General features: G+C 47.1%; 1 protein-coding gene across 31 annotated transcripts in view; it reads right to left on the bottom strand.

Annotated features, from left to right (window-relative positions):
* LOC144323933 (uncharacterized) overlaps positions 1-16,689 on the bottom strand; it is a 114,252-nt gene that overhangs the window by 14,570 nt on the left and 82,993 nt on the right. For 22 of the 31 annotated variants that reach the window (XR_013389291.1, XR_013389297.1, XR_013389289.1 and 19 more), the window contains one exon: positions 198-317. The exons of 1 other annotated variant lie outside the window; for it this stretch is intronic. Coding sequence is in view for 5 of the 30 variants with exons in the window: in XM_077914917.1 (XP_077771043.1) it covers positions 198-317; positions 15,121-15,147 (147 nt within the window). In the remaining 25 variants the exon portion in view is untranslated. Of the gene's footprint in view, positions 1-197; positions 318-9,335; positions 9,497-15,120; positions 15,235-16,689 lie in introns of all 31 variants that reach the window. 8 more of the 31 variants (XR_013389303.1, XR_013389306.1, XM_077914917.1 and 5 more) reach the window with 2 other exon arrangements.

The following is a 16,689-nucleotide window of genomic DNA, read 5'->3' as shown; positions in this document are numbered from 1 at the left end:
CGAGGAGCAAGTTTTGAGCAGTCCTGAGGCTGCTGCGCCTTGAGGTGTCACGGTTACTTGCGGCTTCTCTTCCCAGACACCGACAGCTGTTTCCTTGCCTCTCCCTCCCCTTCCCCTGGCACCTTCCCTCCCCCTCTTCTCCTCCTCCTTCCCTCCACCGCACTCCCCCTTTCTCTCTTTCTTTTTATCATTCTTACCTTCTGTCCTTTACAGCAAAAGCAGAAGCGGTCCCCTGTCCCCCAAGAAATTTGCACCCACATTGTGGGCCTCTCCAAACATCTTCCGGGGTTCCTCTCGTTTCTGTGTGTTGCTGGTGGCTGCAATAGTAAAGGGCAGTGTCAAGAGTGGAAAGGAGAGCCAAGAAGAGGCAAGAAGGTCTTGTTTTGTCCCCGTGTCTCCCACCGTTGTCCCAGTGCCCTCTCTTCACTCCCCGCCCCCCCCCCACCTTGCTTCTAGTGTGGTCCAACTGGAAGCCAACCGGCTACCTGGCTGTTCCTGGCTCCTCTATCAATAGAATCTCATCAAAATACCTAAAGTAACCCATAATGGAAATAAAAATAGAGCAGAGCCAAGCACTGAGGCTTCTCCTCTTACACAGAACAAGCTGCTGTGGCACATACATTTTTCCAAATTTAAAAACCTAGTTCCTGATGCCGTAAGTTTCAGGGAGACAATATCACACAAACCCTTAAGTTCATGGACATTTTCATTCCAAGAATTTATTATTTATGACATGTCTTTCCATGGGAAGACCCCTAGTTCATATTTTCAAAGTTTATTGGCAAGACTTCTAAAACTCCATAACTTAAGAATTCCCTATTTTCCTATACAACATATGTATGGAAATGGTATCAGCTAGGACATATTATTTTTGAGAAATTGAAAGTTATTTTATATTTAATCTGGGGAATATTTTCCAGAGGGGAGAATGTAATCCTAAAGGTAGAACTCTGAGCTTTCTGGGGTGTGCATGTGTGTGTGTGTATGTTCATTTCTCCAAGAACTGTGGATTTACACACAGAAGATTGTAACCAGCTGCTCCTCATCCCCATCTAGTAGGGAGTGAGGAACTAGTGGCTTGAACTTGAGTGAGAAGAATTTTAGTTCAAAGGCAGAAAGGAGGTCCTGACAATGAGGATTGTTAGGACATTAGGGGTGGTTTGCCAAAGAGGGCTGTACCATCCTTCCCTGGAGGGCTTTACCATTTCTGTAGCTTCTCATCTCTGTGGGCGGGCTTAGGCTTGCCATCCTCCCAAAGGAGTCAGCTTAAGAGGAAAGCAATAAGACAATCCCCCAAGATCCCTCATCCCACGCATCTTCCCCAGGACCACCTCAATGTCCTCATGAGAGGGATGTTAGAGAGACTGTCCTCAAAGGCTAAAAGCCAGCTCAGCCACTTGCCTGTTGTGGGATATTAGGAGAGTCACTTACTCACACTGTGTCAACGTTTCAGTCACCCAATAAACATGACAATTGCCATCCCTCCCTCCTAGGCTTACAGTAAAGGTAAAAGTAAGTGTGAAGATGCCTCTCAGGGTGGAGCTTCCTACGAATGTTGGCCCTCACTAGATGCTACATGAAACACAGAGACTGAAGGTCAAGATCCTGTGGAGGCGCTAATAATAAAGTTTCCAGGTCTTTGTGTCTCAATTGCAGCTTTTACTTCATATAGGAAATGCATTAAATTGGACAAATAAGCAGTGGAAAGGCCAGAGCAGCACACAAGCCCATCGTGAGTGACCATGAGTCATGACAATTTCCTTCAGCCCAACTCTTATTAAGAAAGGCCATGGCATCCATTTGAGCAGTGATCCTCAGTTAGCTACAGACTCGGTGTCTGTCATTCTGTTATACAGAGGCCCAAAGACCCCAAGTGTCATTCACCCCAACCACATCAATGAGCTTCACTTGACCAGCCATGTGGCTGGAATTGCGCAGTAGCATTTCCTCAGGGAGAAAGCCCAACAGACTCATCATGGTCTTCAAGCCCAGAAAAGGTGGGACAGAGTGATCTCCTGGCTTACGTGGCAAATTCCAATGCAACAGCCTCTCAAAATCTAAATTCAGATAAGGCTAATCCAGCAACCTGGACCTCACAAGTGAACATCACCACCAATTCCCCTTTTAAACGCTTTTCAAATTCCTTCCCAGTCACCTCTCAGTAAACTGAATGCCACACACAGTGAGAACAAGATCTGGCTGTCTCTCGTCATCTGTGGCTTTCCTTTGAATTTGACTTGATAACATCAGGTCCAGATTATTAACCTACAGTTGTCAGAAATGGTAGAAGGTGGCAGGGGTTTGTTCTCTAACAATATTTTCCGTATATAATCTTAGAGCTAAGATTGTATCTAGAAGAGATACAGAGGAGAGAGGGTGCAGAAACCTGTTGCTGCCCTTCTGGGGATGGAACCCAGGAAGAAGCTGGTCTGGGTCGCTTCAATTGACCATCACGGTCCCCACCACTAGAGTCTTCCGGTCCCATGAGGCCCAGGACCCTGAGATGACAAAGAACCTTTTCCCATTGGCAGGAGGCACAAGACACCCCTCCATGCTGGGTGGAGGAAGCAGCCCTCGCAATACTTCCTATACCATGTACAGAGACAGGCTTTGGTTTCTAGAATCCACAAGCTACCAACTTCCACAAAACCTGGAGGCCATTTGAAGTGACCTTTCTTCATAGGTAGCTCTTTTTATTCCTGAGCTTTTTGCATGAAATATAATGCAGACGCATGTATGGTCTGCATATTTTTATGGATTACAAATATAAACACACTTATATAGAATACTTTTTGGAATCTATGAATATGTTGAAGCTTCAAACACTCCTTTACTGTTGCCCTATTCATGAAGGACTTGTTGACTGCTCTGCTGGGGGAAGGGATGGCAGGCAAAGGGAGAGAAACCTTGGCTAAAAGTAGTAAGAAATGCAGAATCTAAACATTTTCGTGTTTTAAAGACATTTTTGTGCACTAAGAACTGATGAAGGGGGAGGGCAGACAGGAGGATTTTAGAGAAGAACGATCTCTCACTCAGTAAGTATCAAGGAATAAACAAAGCAGAGATGGGTAAGCACCAAAGTCCAACCCCAGAGCAGGAACTCAAAGCAGAGATCCATGGTGGGCTTCTAGTTTCTAGAGAAGGGGAGGATGTGGAGGGGATTTATCACTTGGCTGAGGATTTAAGGGCATCCCAAGGAGTATGACACCACAGCGAAGGAGGACTAGCAACATAATTTCTAAGCAGGATTTCCTCCTCCACTAACTACCTATCAAATAGTGAAAAGGGAACATCTTGCTTGACCCTTCCTTAAGGATGTGTAAGAACAGGAGAGAAGTCTGTGCCTCTGACTCATTCCTGGGGCACTAGCTGCATGCACATGGCCTCAGATGTCACAGCTCTAGGGTGAGCTTCTTCTAGAGCTCATCCTGGGCCCCAGGCTGCCAGGGTCAGCCCCAGCTGGAAGGCCAGCTCACCTCCGAAGGAGTGTGTGTTCCAAAGGATTCAACCTGAAATTATTAGACGAAGAGTTGTCTTGCTAAAGCTTGAGGACTGTGTGGGCTCGTCACTGTCTTAGAGAAAAGATATTCCAGGTGCATGGAGTATGCCCACTTGAATGCAAGAAGAGGGCTCATTTGATTTACAAATAGCCCAGTAAGTTAGCACTAGCCGCTCCCTCTACCCAGTACTCCTTCCTTGAGCTTCTCCCAAACTCCTATTCCTCTGCTGAAGTGCCCAACAAGAGCGGAAGATAAAATCATTGAAAATCAAGAAATATGGAAGAGGCAATGGACTGTAATATAATGAATTCTGTTCTCAGAATCGCAAGATCAGAGTTCGAAAACCATCTCCCGGGGCGTCTGGGTGGCTCAGTCGGTTAAGAGCCTGACACTTGATTTCGCCTCAGGTCATGATCTCTGGGTAACGAGATGGAGCCCCACTTTGGGCTCTGTGCTTGGCCTGGAATCTGCTTAAGATTCTCTCGCTCTTTCTCCCTCTGCCCCTGCCCCCACCCTTGCTCTGAGCACTCACGCTTGCTCGCTTGCTCGCTAACGCTCTCTCGCCCTCTCTAAAAAAAAAAAAAAAAAAAAAAATTTCCAGCCATGACTAGCTGTGTGATGTAACTGGGAACCAGTTATTTAACCTCTCTGAATTCCAGTTGCCCCTGCCTAGACCACAGAGACTCTCAAACCCAGGCAGGCATGGGGGAACCTGCCTCCCAGCAGTGGAAAATCCATGCGTAACCTTTGACTCCCCAAAATCTTAGCTACTGACGGCCTACTGCTGACGGGAAGCCTTCCTGATTACCTACACGGTGGACTGACACATATTTTGTGTATCATACATATTATATACTGCGGTCTTACAATAATACCTCTTCCTTAATTTTTTTTTTCTGTATTTCTAGGCTATGTAGTTGTCTATGACTTTTTTCAAACTGCTGGAAATCTCCAAAAAACTTCCAATATATTTATTGAAAGCAATCCACATGTCAGTTCAATTTTGTGTTAGTCAAGGGTCCGCTGGACTCCCTGCCCTCATAGGACTTCGTGGCGGGGCTTACATGAGGTGAGGACGCACTTGACCCCCGGGCCCAGGCCCTGCCCCCACACGAGGTGCTCCCGGAGGCGCATCTACTGAAGCCACAGAGCTCATCTCGGAAATCAGCGGGTTAGACCCCTAAAGAGTCGGCCCCGGTCTGTGGAAGAGCAGGCAATATCCTCATCTCTTCTTTGAGGCCACACTCTTTGCATTTCCCCAGGAACATGTTTTTTGTGGGAGAACCTGGAGCTGCTCCCCTGAAAACAGCTCCTTGGGGCCTCTGAAGCCAAGGCCGAGGGAAGCGCTACCAGAAGGCAGAGCAGCTGTGGCTTCAAAGTGGGAGGATGAGCCCCTGGTTCTCAAATCACAACCTGCTGCCTGCCTGGAATTCTCTCGCTAGAGAGTAAACCCCTCAGGCCGCGGTGGTCGGAGGAGGACAGGACGAGAACACCACGCTCCCGTCCTGACCAGAGCCCAGAGGGGACAGACCCCGCCGCTTGGAGCATCGCGCTGTCCTGTGCCCGACGCAGAGCCCGGCACCCGGAGGCGCCCCCAGGGCGCAGAGGAATGTGTGTGGCCCAGAAGAACCAGGCTGGTGGCACCTGCGAGCCCCGGGCACCGAGGCAAGCAGCAGGTGCAGTGGGGGCGCCGCATGGGGCTGAGGGCGAGCCCCGCAGTCTGAATGGAGCACCTGCTGCTGAGCCCTCCATCCCCTGCCTCAGTTCAGCCCCAAACCACGCAGTGCCCATTCTCTGCCCTGCAGATTGCTCCCCGTTCGCACCCATCTGGGTGCCCCGTGCGGGAGCGAGTGGTTGTTGAGAGCTCGTCAGCCTTGGGAAGCTGGGAATGTGCTGGAACAGGCAGTCGGGAACTGCCTGACCAGGGACTTTCTGGACTGGGGGTAAGCCAAGTGCTCACACATACTTGTGCACCGTTAGGGGGCGGCTCCTGTTCTGGATGAGGGGGTGGCCTCCTCCCCACGCCCTCTCCACTCCATGTCCTCCCTGCTGTAGTCTCAATCTTGGGGTCCTGGCCCTCAGCCTCATCACCAGAATCTCCCCCAAGCCCCCCCTGTCTCTCTTTCCACACATCTCTCTTTCTGTTTATCTCTCTCTGTCTCTGTCTCTGTCTCTGTCTCTCTCTTGGTACCCCCCGCCCCTATCCACCTCCTCCCATCATCCCCTCTCCCTCCCTCTCTCCTTGTCTCTCGCTCTGTCTCTCTCCCTCCATTTCTCTACCTCTCTATATCTCTGTGTCTCTCTGTGTGCATCTGTCTCTGTGTCTCTCATTTTCTCCTGCCTCTCCCTCCCCTCTCCCCCTCTCTGTCTCTCTCCCTGGTCCCTCCTATTTCACTTTCCAAGTGTGTCCCTATTTGGGTCCAACCCCACCCACCAGGACAGGCCTTCACAACACCTTGTCCAGCTGCCTTGCACCCTCCATACGGGTCTTCTGATCACAGCTCAGCCCCCTCCACCTCTCCTCCTCCTAACTCATGTACCAAAATGTCTCCAAAGTGTTCCTTCTGAGAACAAACCCAAGAGCATTTTCCCCCTGCTGTGAACTCAGCCATAGAGAGTCCCACCGCCCCCAGGGCCGCCTCTCCAGGCCCGGCTTCCACCCCCCCACCCCATTACAGGGCCCTACCACTGTCCGAGCGCTCACAACCACCAGGGTCTCACGAAGCTCCTTCCATAAAACTCCCCAGCGAAGCCTCAGCACATCGGCAGGCAGGGGGCCCTGCCATAGCTGTCTCATGAGTGAGAAAGCCAAGATTTGGACGTCTCTCTCATGTGTAGACAGCTAGGAAGTAGAAGAGCAGGGGTCTCTACCCGATGGGCAGGTCCCAGGGGCACTGCCCTCCTCACCTGTCCTCAGCAGGTGGGGTCACTCAGAAGGTCTAAGTCCCTCCCAGGCCCCCAGAACCAAGGGGAAGGGGCTCATCAAGGCATCCTCACACCTGAGGCTTTCTTAGGAGTAGCTGTCCTTCTCACAAGACTGGATGTCCTGAAGATAAAGATCATTTTGCGTCCCCAGTGCTGAGCAAGAGCTGGGGACTCTCGGAGGCTTAACTGAATCAAGCAATGGTCAGATCAATGAATGAGTGGATTTATGAATGTCTTGCTTGCACGTGGTCACATTTCTCTGTCTCTCCCATAACAAAATTCAATTTATGTGCCTGGCCACGTTAGAAATTTTGGCAGTGAGTTTACTGGTTATGGAACATCATCAGAACGAGTCTAGACGCCCATCATTTAAGGACAGGATCACCGTTACAATAGCAGAGTGCGTTTTCATCATTGTTGTTGGCCATTGTTGTTTCCTGTGGAATGCCACCGTGCCTGAATTTTAAGCAGATGGGTCTGGGCTCCATTCATAATGTCCCTGATTTAGGAAAAATCGTTTTCACAGACGGGGACAGTACACCTGCCAACTGCCAGAGCCCAACAGCAGCTTTGGTCTTGGCACACGTGGATGCGATTTTACTTCACTGGTGATGTCTCCACGAGCTGCTTATGCTCTTGGTCCCGATGACAACAGGGCAGAGGATGAAGCCGGGGCTCACCCTTCTTGGGGCGGGGGGCCACTGAGATTCCTGGGCATCGTACCAACTCAGCCATATGTCACCACAGAAAGTAACTGCTTTTTCCATATATGATCATAACTAATGTTGCAAAGCCTGTTTTGCCTGGATCCTTTTACAGGACCTATGCAAAATATGCTGTGAGCTTTCACTCCAGATTTCTTCCCTAGAATGAATGGCTCTGCACACACACGGAAACAGGCTCTTATTCCGTTCATCAGGAGTGATAATTATTCCATAGGCTAATTCCCCGAGTGTTAGTTCTGTGGGGTGAGGTTCTGGCTCATAAACAGGAGCCGATGGAAACAGGGATCCTAATGGCCAAATACATCCTAATGTTCTCCTTTTAATTCTTTCGGTTTTTTTCCCCCCTGTCTTTACCTTTTAGAAAATGTTAATGTATTCCTGATGAATTCAGTGTGAAAAAAAATATGTTTATCAGCTTGGGTTTCAAATTTTTATTCATAATAAGAATATAGTAGCACCACCAACACTTTCCAAAGTCAGTCCTGGCAACTCTGCCAGCTTTTCAGGGCATCCTAAACGAGATGACCGCCCGGAAGAGTCACAAGTCAGGAATTCCGATGCCAAGATGATACGCAAGTGTATCTTAATCAGGTATGGGCGCTTTGTTCTTGCCAGGCATGGAGTCAAGGAAAGCGTGCTCTGGTGGCAGATAACCCTGCAAGATGTCATTTGGTAATTACGTAAGTTGTGCCTTTAGCCAGGGCCAAATGGATGATAAGGTTGTCACTGTTAACAGGTGCTAGCTATTTGGAGCAAACCATACTTCTGCTTGTGCAATCCAGCCACTGAATTTCCTGCTCACATTTCTTACTCACTCCGGTCTATCAACCGCAGTGAGGGAAGGTGAGCTCTGCGGCCCGGTCAGCCTTTGATCCTCAGTACCTCAATATCCATCAGGCCCTTGGTTTGGTCAGAAGGCCGAGCCCCAGCCACCTGCCCCCCAGCCAGGCTGGCACTGTATTTTACACGGAGCCCACCTGAGCAGCTGAACCTGCTCCATAAATGAATGCACGCAGAAGCCCGCAGCTTCCAGGGCTGCATCCAGAGCCACAGCTGGGTGCTTTAGTTTGTTGTGAAAAGCATTCCAGCATGACACAGCTCCTCTCAGTACAAAGAAGTGCTGGAGCACCAGAGAGACAAATAAAATAAAATAATAATAATGCCCCTGAAAGCACTGAGCAGCCCGGCCCTGGTCTGCTCCCCTCCACGGTAAACAGACCGTGCGGGAACTACCGGCCCCAGGACGCGGGTCCTGGCCACAGGGGCGCCTCCACCGCCTCCCGGGCGTCTGGAGCAAACAGTGCCACTTGCTCTGTGGTCAGATCAGGGACAGCCAGTCCTCCCGTTGTTTGATTTCTAAACTTGCCTCCACCTCCCCGAGGCCTCTGAGAGCTCAGGGCTTGCAAATCAACACAACATTTAATTAACTGCACATTAAAGTTTCCATCTTTCAAGGAAGGGAATTAGGGACAGTACACTTTCTGAAGCATTCATTAATGAAAATATAAATTCTAAAGCCTCCCGAGTTCCGGGTGGTCCCCCCCCCCACCCTAGGTGGCTGCCCACCCGAATTCTCAGGGCTGGGCCAGTTCCTTGGAGTAAGCTGCGGTGTCCAAGGTCCCCTTCCAGGCAAGCACTGTTAACCCTCGGAGCTCCAGGCTTGGCTTTGACTCACCCCAGAGGCCTCAGAATTGTCCTCAAGAGTTTTCAGGAAATACTCCAAAATGTTGCTATTGGTACTGAGTTGTGAGTGCTTTCTTATCAAAATGAAAGGTGTGTAGAAAGCACTGTTTAAGAGAGGCAAGAGGCATGAATAATACAATTAAATACTGTCTGCTGCCCACGGAATGAGTGTGAGCTACTGTCACTCCCCGAGGACGACAGAGACACATGGACCACCAGAGAGGAGGGACATAGCACAACCAGCCTGACTTTAGGGAGATGAGACAGAAACACAACGAGACAGACCAGAAGATAGATATCTAGGACAACTTCCCCCCAACAGGCTGGACCCTCCACGACACCAAAATCACCTGATGGTTCAGGCTGAGGCCACACACACACACACACACACACTGACCAGAAACCACAGTGAGTGAGAAGTGCATTGTTCAGGAGTCGGGGATGCTGGCCCCGTTTCTACCATGAGCCCCGGGCCACAAGCCCCCCCTGCTTCTCCTCTTACCCTTCTCAGCTGCAGAACAACGCAACTCACACCTCGCGCAAGATCACCGGCCGCACTTCCTACCAGAATTCATCGCCACGTCTCTCTAAAAGGGGATGGTCTTGCAATGCCTCGTTTTTGTTACTTCCCAGAATATACGTCTCCTCCCGATGTTATGAAGTCTTTGAGAAAAAAAGGAGTGGATCTTATTTAATTTTCAACTACGCATTCTGCAGATTTATTTGGTTTTGCTCGTTCTATGCGCACCTACTTCTATGACACGCCCGGGACTGTGCTAGCGCTGGGATATACACGCTGACTTTGCCCTTCTAGAGGAGGCAAACAAATAAGTAAACAGGTAAATGAACTAATCGTAAATTATAATTAGCGTTAGGCAGGGAAAATAACCAGGAAGGGCCTAAGATCGCAAATGACGGAGAAGAGCAACTTCGGAGTGGGTGTTTAAGGACGGCTTCTGTGGAGGGGACGTTGGAGGTAAGCCGCGGAAGGAAGGGCGAGAGGAGGCTGTGCAGCCAGGCTTCGCGATTTGTTGGCCAATGTGTATAAATCAGACCTAATAAATTCAAATTCGAAGAACATCTAGTCAAGGGGCACCTGGGTGGCTCAGTGGTTGGGCGTCTGGCCTTTGGTTCAGGTCTTGATCCCGGGGTCCTGGGATCGAGTCCCACATTGGGCTCCCCGCAGGGAGCCTACTTCTCCCTCTGCCTGTGTCTCTGCCTCTCTCTGTGTGTCTCATGAATAAATAAAACAAAAATCTTTAAAAAGAAAATCTAGTCAAAATATACTTTTGGAGAGACAAAGCAACCAGAGTGTGAGTTCTTCACTCTCCAGAAGGAGGTAGAGCGCAGTACAGCCAAGGGGCTCCTTTTCACTCACGGGCTCCCCTAAGCCAGCAAAATACACTCCAGACTCCACGCTTGCCTACCCTCTGCCTCGTCCTATACTTCCTATTCCAGGCCCCTGGGCAGCACTGGCACAATGACCAATACACCAGAGAATTCTAGTTTCTGATCCACAATTACTTTAATCGCGTCATTTCTCTCTGGTCTTTGGGTTTTCTCACCAGTGTGACATCACACACAGGACGGCGTGTTAATTCCTTACATTTTGTTCCTGGGACGTCACCTGTGACATCTACTAGCAGAAGGGGAGAGAGGCGGACATGGTCATCGTACCCCACAGCAGGCGTGGCAGGTTCTGGATCACTTAAGTGTGTCCCACCTCGGGATGCCAGAGTGAACTGGACTCTTGCAGACACTCGGCCACTTGGCTCTCACAGTGCCATCACCAAGCCCCACTCTTCTCTCCCTGTTTCATGGTCCTGGGTCTGGGACATATTCTCCTTCTCCCCTTAGGCTCTCTCTGTCCAAAGATGACCTTAGGTGGAGATTCCGAGATAAGAAATACCTTGTGGGGTAGGTTTTTCCTACCAGACCTTGACTTATAGACTCACCCCACTCTCCTATTACTTCACCAAGAATTACTGCCCATGTGCCCAGAGGTACCTGTAATGTGTGCCCAGAGGTGGAGGAGGAGAGGCGAAAACATCTGTTCTCTGTTACCTGATGTCCACAGGCAACGTCTGGCTACAAGATGTACCCACCCACCCCTTGAAATTGTCCCATCCATTGGCTGCCTTCCCCTACCTTTCTTCCCTCTGCCCTTCATCATTTGGGGGTGGGGGAGGGCAGCCCTACATTACACCAGTAGGGCCACACATATGATGACAAACCCAGTCCTGACTCTCGAAATCTCGGTCTATTGGGAATCCACAAGCAGACGGCACCACAACAGGGACAGAGTGGTCACTACTACGATCAAAATAAAGGTGGCAGAGGGTATGGAGGGAACACGGCCAATGGCCCCATGACCAGCCCCATGGAGGAGGCAGGTGGAAGGCTTCTAGGAAGAGCAAAAGTCAGAGTCACCTTTTGAGCCAGTGGAGAATAACCAGTGCTTGGAAAACAACAGGAAAATTCAGGAGATGCTACACCAGGAAGCACATTCTGAGCATATGGTCCTTTTTACAGGTCTGTGGATTGGTCAAACGGATTCTGACAAGTGAGCCAAGACCAAAGAAGGCCCTCACCTCCACCCTGAGTGTCTAATCAGCAGGTCTGTGTTATGGATCCAGACCCCAGTTGTTTGTCTCACTCCTCTGATGGGGTATGTAGTAGGCGTCTGATGATTTCATTCTTGCAACACATTTTCAAGAATCCATTAAAACCATGAGCAAGGATCAACCACTAAAACAAGTATGGAGCCTTTAGGTCATTCAGACCCAGGAAGTGAACCCCAGGGGTTGGCCAAATGCTTTCTGCTGCAAAATTTTGATGGATGTTGCTTCCATAGCCTGAGCCAACATTTAATTTGTGTTGAGATGGAACACTTTCAATTGTCAATGACAAAAGGCAATATTTCCAATATTCCTTGAGAATAGGCTTCAAAGGTTTCAGCTCTTTTTTAAAAAGCTTTTCAGCTTTATTTTGACGTGGCAGAAAAGTTTTGCATGCATCCTCGCATCCACTGTTGTGACAGCTGCATTTAATGAGTGCAAAATGATCAGAAAAACATCCTTTGCTGTGGGTTGCCAGTTGGTGACAGGGGAGAGGTGATGCTGTAATCAGAGCAGTGAAGTCATGCACACATCTGCTGAGGCAAAATTTCTGCCTGTCTGGTCTATAGCAGGCAGCTCAATCCATGGCCTCGAAGCCAAATAGGACCTTGCAGACCTACATCCAAGCGGCCCCATCTTCAAACAGCAGGGTAAGACTCTGTTGGGCCACATTAGGCCATTGTTGCTGGAGGTTCACTCACATATCCTTCTAAATCGTCCTTATATTTATCTTACTGAAAGATCTTTCTGGCTAATCTAACATATTTATAATTAACAAATTCAGAGGGGGGTAAAAAGGCAAGCTTTACGTAATTCATGTGTAAAGACCCAAATCAGAAAATGAAGGTCTTCCTTTAAATACAGATAGTCATAGTAGATTAAATTTTTTTTCTCAGCAAATTTTCACTTCCCTGCCCTCCAATACGCACACACTGACCTCCATGGGAAGAATTTACTGCCTTATCCCACTGGTATTGAGCTTGACAATGGGACTTCCTTTGGCCAATGAAAGGTGGGCAGACATGACCCTAGGCCTATTTAGAAGCTAGGTTGTAAGGCACTGAACATTTACACTCACTCCACTGAGAGCCTCCACTTCTACTTTGCAAAGATCATGAGATAACTGTCAGATAACCCTTACAGAATGAGAGGCAGGTAAAATAGTTGTTCCAGCGACTCCAGGCACCTGCAGAGCACACCCACAGGAAGAGTCGCCTACCTGACCCCAGCCTGGATCAATCAACCAGGCCACAGCTGACCTGCAGCCCAGGAAGCATGAGCATAAATGGTGGTGAATCTAAGTCCTTGAGATTTGGAGCTGTTTGTTATTCAGCATCATTGTGTTGTTTCGTAAGCTTTTCAGAGAGATCACCAACAATGTATGCCTGATTGTGTGCTAGAAAAAATATTCCAGCTGTGCTAGATGCCTATCGCTCCACTGACATGGTGTAAGGGAAAGCAGATGGAGCAAATACCCAAGCCAATCAATCCTATTTATGCAAGGCACGATGAATAACAACACCACGCTTAACTGTGTTTTTCACCTTTCGGTTCCATGTTGGGGTCATGGAGTTGTACTTAATATTAATGGAGGTACAACTTTGTAGAGTTTCCCAAGGTTTCCCTTGACCCCAACACTCTTTATTGGTTGTTACCTCCTCACACCTTACAGGGGAAAATTAAAAGTACCTACTTGTGTCAATATCTTCATCTGGAGTCCCTGTTTCATTTCCACATGGCTCCATTTCCCATCTTCACTCTTTCCTCAATAATAAACCGTCACACTGAACCATTATGACAATTTACTCTTGAGGGGAGAATCCTGTGGGTGTCTAAAAGCTTACTGTAAGTTATATTTACTTAATTTATGCTTCTACTGACAAATAATTAGGGCAGCAATTAATTTTAAAATGCAAATGCGCAATGGGTCTCACTGTTTTGTTTTGTTTTGTTTTAAATATTCTTTGTCCTCCGTCCTACTTGTGTTGGAGTCTTAATGGATTTAGTTTAGCAAAGGAATGAAATTATTTTTTCTAATGCTTTATTTACTTGATTGAATCGGACTTTTTATCAAATATTGACTACAAATGTTTGTTCAAGATCATATGCCGTAGAATTTAATAGAAATAAAAACCTGTGGTACAGACCATCATTTTTTACGTGTCTTGTATGTAATCTATCTGAATGATGAATCAATGACAGGCAGGAGACGTTTCTAGCAATCTACCTCTCTATATGGACCAGCTGCTGTTTTCTGGTAAGCGGGGAAAATTTCTTATTATCTCTGAAAAGGTCACAAAGATATTCTTTAAGAAGAGAAAACTTTTCACCTGTAAACACCAGTAAAATTTGCTTTCATTTATCTTACATCCTGCAGTGCTGGGAAGATTGGGAACATAGGTATAGGTCCACTGAATGCTCCTTTCCTTTGTTCATTTATTCGATATTTCCTGACACCTCATGTATGTGAATACTCCACTCCATGCTAGATTCACCAGCACCTGCTCTGGTTCACAGTGAGCTGGGAAAGTCAGACAGGAAAAAAAAAAAAAAAAAAACCTCTGTATATTTTGTCATCAGACGACCTAGTGTCATTTTATATTCCTGTTTATTCTCTTTCTCCTCAACTAGAATGTGGGCTCTGTGAGGGCAAGGACCAGATCTATATTCTCACCATATGAGCAGTGCCTACTTCAGGGGAGACCCTCAGTAAATATCTGGGCATATTAAAAGAAAAAATGTGATACTGTAGAGCCATGAAGAGGATGACATGGGAGGCCGAAGGAGAGATGCCTTCTCAGCATAAAGCATGGTAGAAAGTAGATTGATCAGAAAGGTATCAAAGAGGAGGTGAGCATGGAAGCAGGGGGGTCTCCAAGAGAAGATATTCAGGAGGTTGCCCAACAAGCAAAGTCAGGAGCACACAGCAGGTGTAAAGTCATGTAGGAAGAAGTGATCTGGGCAGGTGTGGGAATACAGGAGTTTCCCTGAAGCATAGGATCCCCTGGGGAATGTCAGGAACTGGGGCGAGACAGGTAGGAAGCCCTAAGCAGACATCATCTTATACCCAGAGGAAGAGCCTTCATCTTTCTCTGTAATCAGTGTTGATTGCTGATTGATTGGAACTTTGACATACCAAATTACTAATTAGGGTGAGCATGTAAGAAACACAGTTGTCCACTTTGGGCAGAAAACTGAGCCCTCTTTGATGATGAATCTGTAATGCTTCTCCATTGATATGTGACTTGGCTTAGGATACAGCCAAGACCTAATCAACTCATTCGAAAAGAGTACTTGGTCATGAACCACACAAGGCAGATGTAGCTAGATTTTTCTGCCATTATCTAAACATTTAAAGGGAAACCAGCATTTTGGTCTAAATGACAATGCTCTTTGTCCTTTTGGTACACATTCAAGTCAAGGTAAATTTAAAAATAAGTTCCACTTAGACTAAACATTATTCATGTATAAAAGTCTGTTTTAAAACACCATCAAAGTTATTTGCCTCTCTTTTCGCCCATGTGAAAAAATATTTCATCCACTGAAAACTAATGAAAGACCATCACACAGGCTGGTTTTATGGATTGCTTTCTTTTGTTTCATGGACTTTTCTGGTTTATTAGGGGAAACCCCATTAAATGGAGCCCGTATGCAGACACAATCACTTGCCTTCTGTGTGCTGCAGGTTGAGGTCATCAGTAAGTGGTAGCAGGCCACTTCTAATCTAATTGTGAATTCCTGTCATGTACAGACTTCAGCCCAGGGATGACAAGGATTTTTGAACTTCAAAAAAAGAAAAAAAAAGGAATCACAATAAATATTTCATTGTCTAGTCAACCCAATTTGCTAAGCCTGATTATCTCGTTCAGCCTCCAGAGATTGCTACAGGAAGCCTCCCCAGATGTTCTCCTTCCAGCCAAAATTACCACTGTATGTCAGGGAGGTGGCCCAGCAACTGCATTCTGGAAACCCAGCTGTCAAGGAAGGGAGAGGAGAGAGAAGGTCGCACCCACTGCGGGAGAGCCCTGCAAGCCACTTGCCACCCTGCCAGGCCACTTAACCAGGGCCTGAATTGGGTTAATTGACCAATGATCGACCAAACCTTTTGGCTCAGATTTATACTCTGTTCCAAATTGCGATGGTCAGAGAACATGTGCATGGAGAGTTCCTGAAGCAGCGGGGAGCTAATTACCCCCACTTCCCTAAGTCAACAGAAATCCCGAAAGGATGATGCTGAGCAAACAAATATTGAGCAAGAGCCTGACAAGCCCTTTGGCTTGGGCCTGACTCTCCCACTTCTCTTTCCAAGCAACACAGCCCCATGGTTTTCAGTAACAATGGGGCCCCATGTGCTTGTGTTATTTATTATCAGCATATCTTTTTAAATTCATTTTACTTATTATAATTCTTCAGATACTGGCATTTGTAGTAGGAGTATATTTAGGACTTTAGTTTGTTCTTCTATCTACTACCCTTAAACCCCGTCCATTCCTTGGACGTGATCGTGGTGGCTGTAGCCACACATAATCTGTTGCTAGAAAAGAGCTTGGACGTAACAGGGAAGAAGACAGGACCTAATACCTTATGAGAGATTATCCTGTCACAAACTAGCCCCTGGGAGCCGAACCAGCCAAGTAAAGAGTACTGAAGGAGCTATTCCAGAATTCCTGCTTGGGGTTTGGGGAAGTTACAAAGCCAAGATTTTGAAGGTAAATGTGATACTCCTACAGCTTGGCTGCATGAAACAAGGAGTACAGTAAGCTCATGACAAAGAATGTCGTGCTGGCAGCGACTCCATCTGCAGGGCACAAAACCTGAGTTCACACAGGAGATTAGAATGAGTTAAACATCACACTTCAGAGAACTCAGACAATTCCCCCTCACTTGGTGATTTCACAAAAGACATGATTTTGGGGTGCCTTGCATATTTCACTTTCTCAGCCCAATTTTCAAGGGATGAAGAGTTTCTAGGGCTGTAGGTAATGATAAATCATGTATTACATACTGACTGAGGCTTAATGGTACCACTGGTGTCTGCTAATGATCTAGTTTTACTAAAAATCAAATTAAAGCATGAATGAAATATAAAATCAAATTAAAGCATGAATGAAATATAAATCATTTTGTAAGATACTGGCTATCTATATATGTTTTTCACAAGAAATTCTATGTAGGTCCTATAACTGAATTATTAAAACCAGAATTTTATAATACTGGTACAACAATTGAACTATTTTA

Source organism: Canis aureus, chromosome 11, assembly GCF_053574225.1.
Source record: "Canis aureus isolate CA01 chromosome 11, VMU_Caureus_v.1.0, whole genome shotgun sequence".
In the NCBI taxonomy this organism is placed as follows: Eukaryota; Metazoa; Chordata; class Mammalia; order Carnivora; family Canidae; genus Canis; species Canis aureus.
The sequence above is the reverse complement of the archived record's forward strand: the minus strand, read 5'-3'. Positions and strand labels throughout refer to the sequence as shown.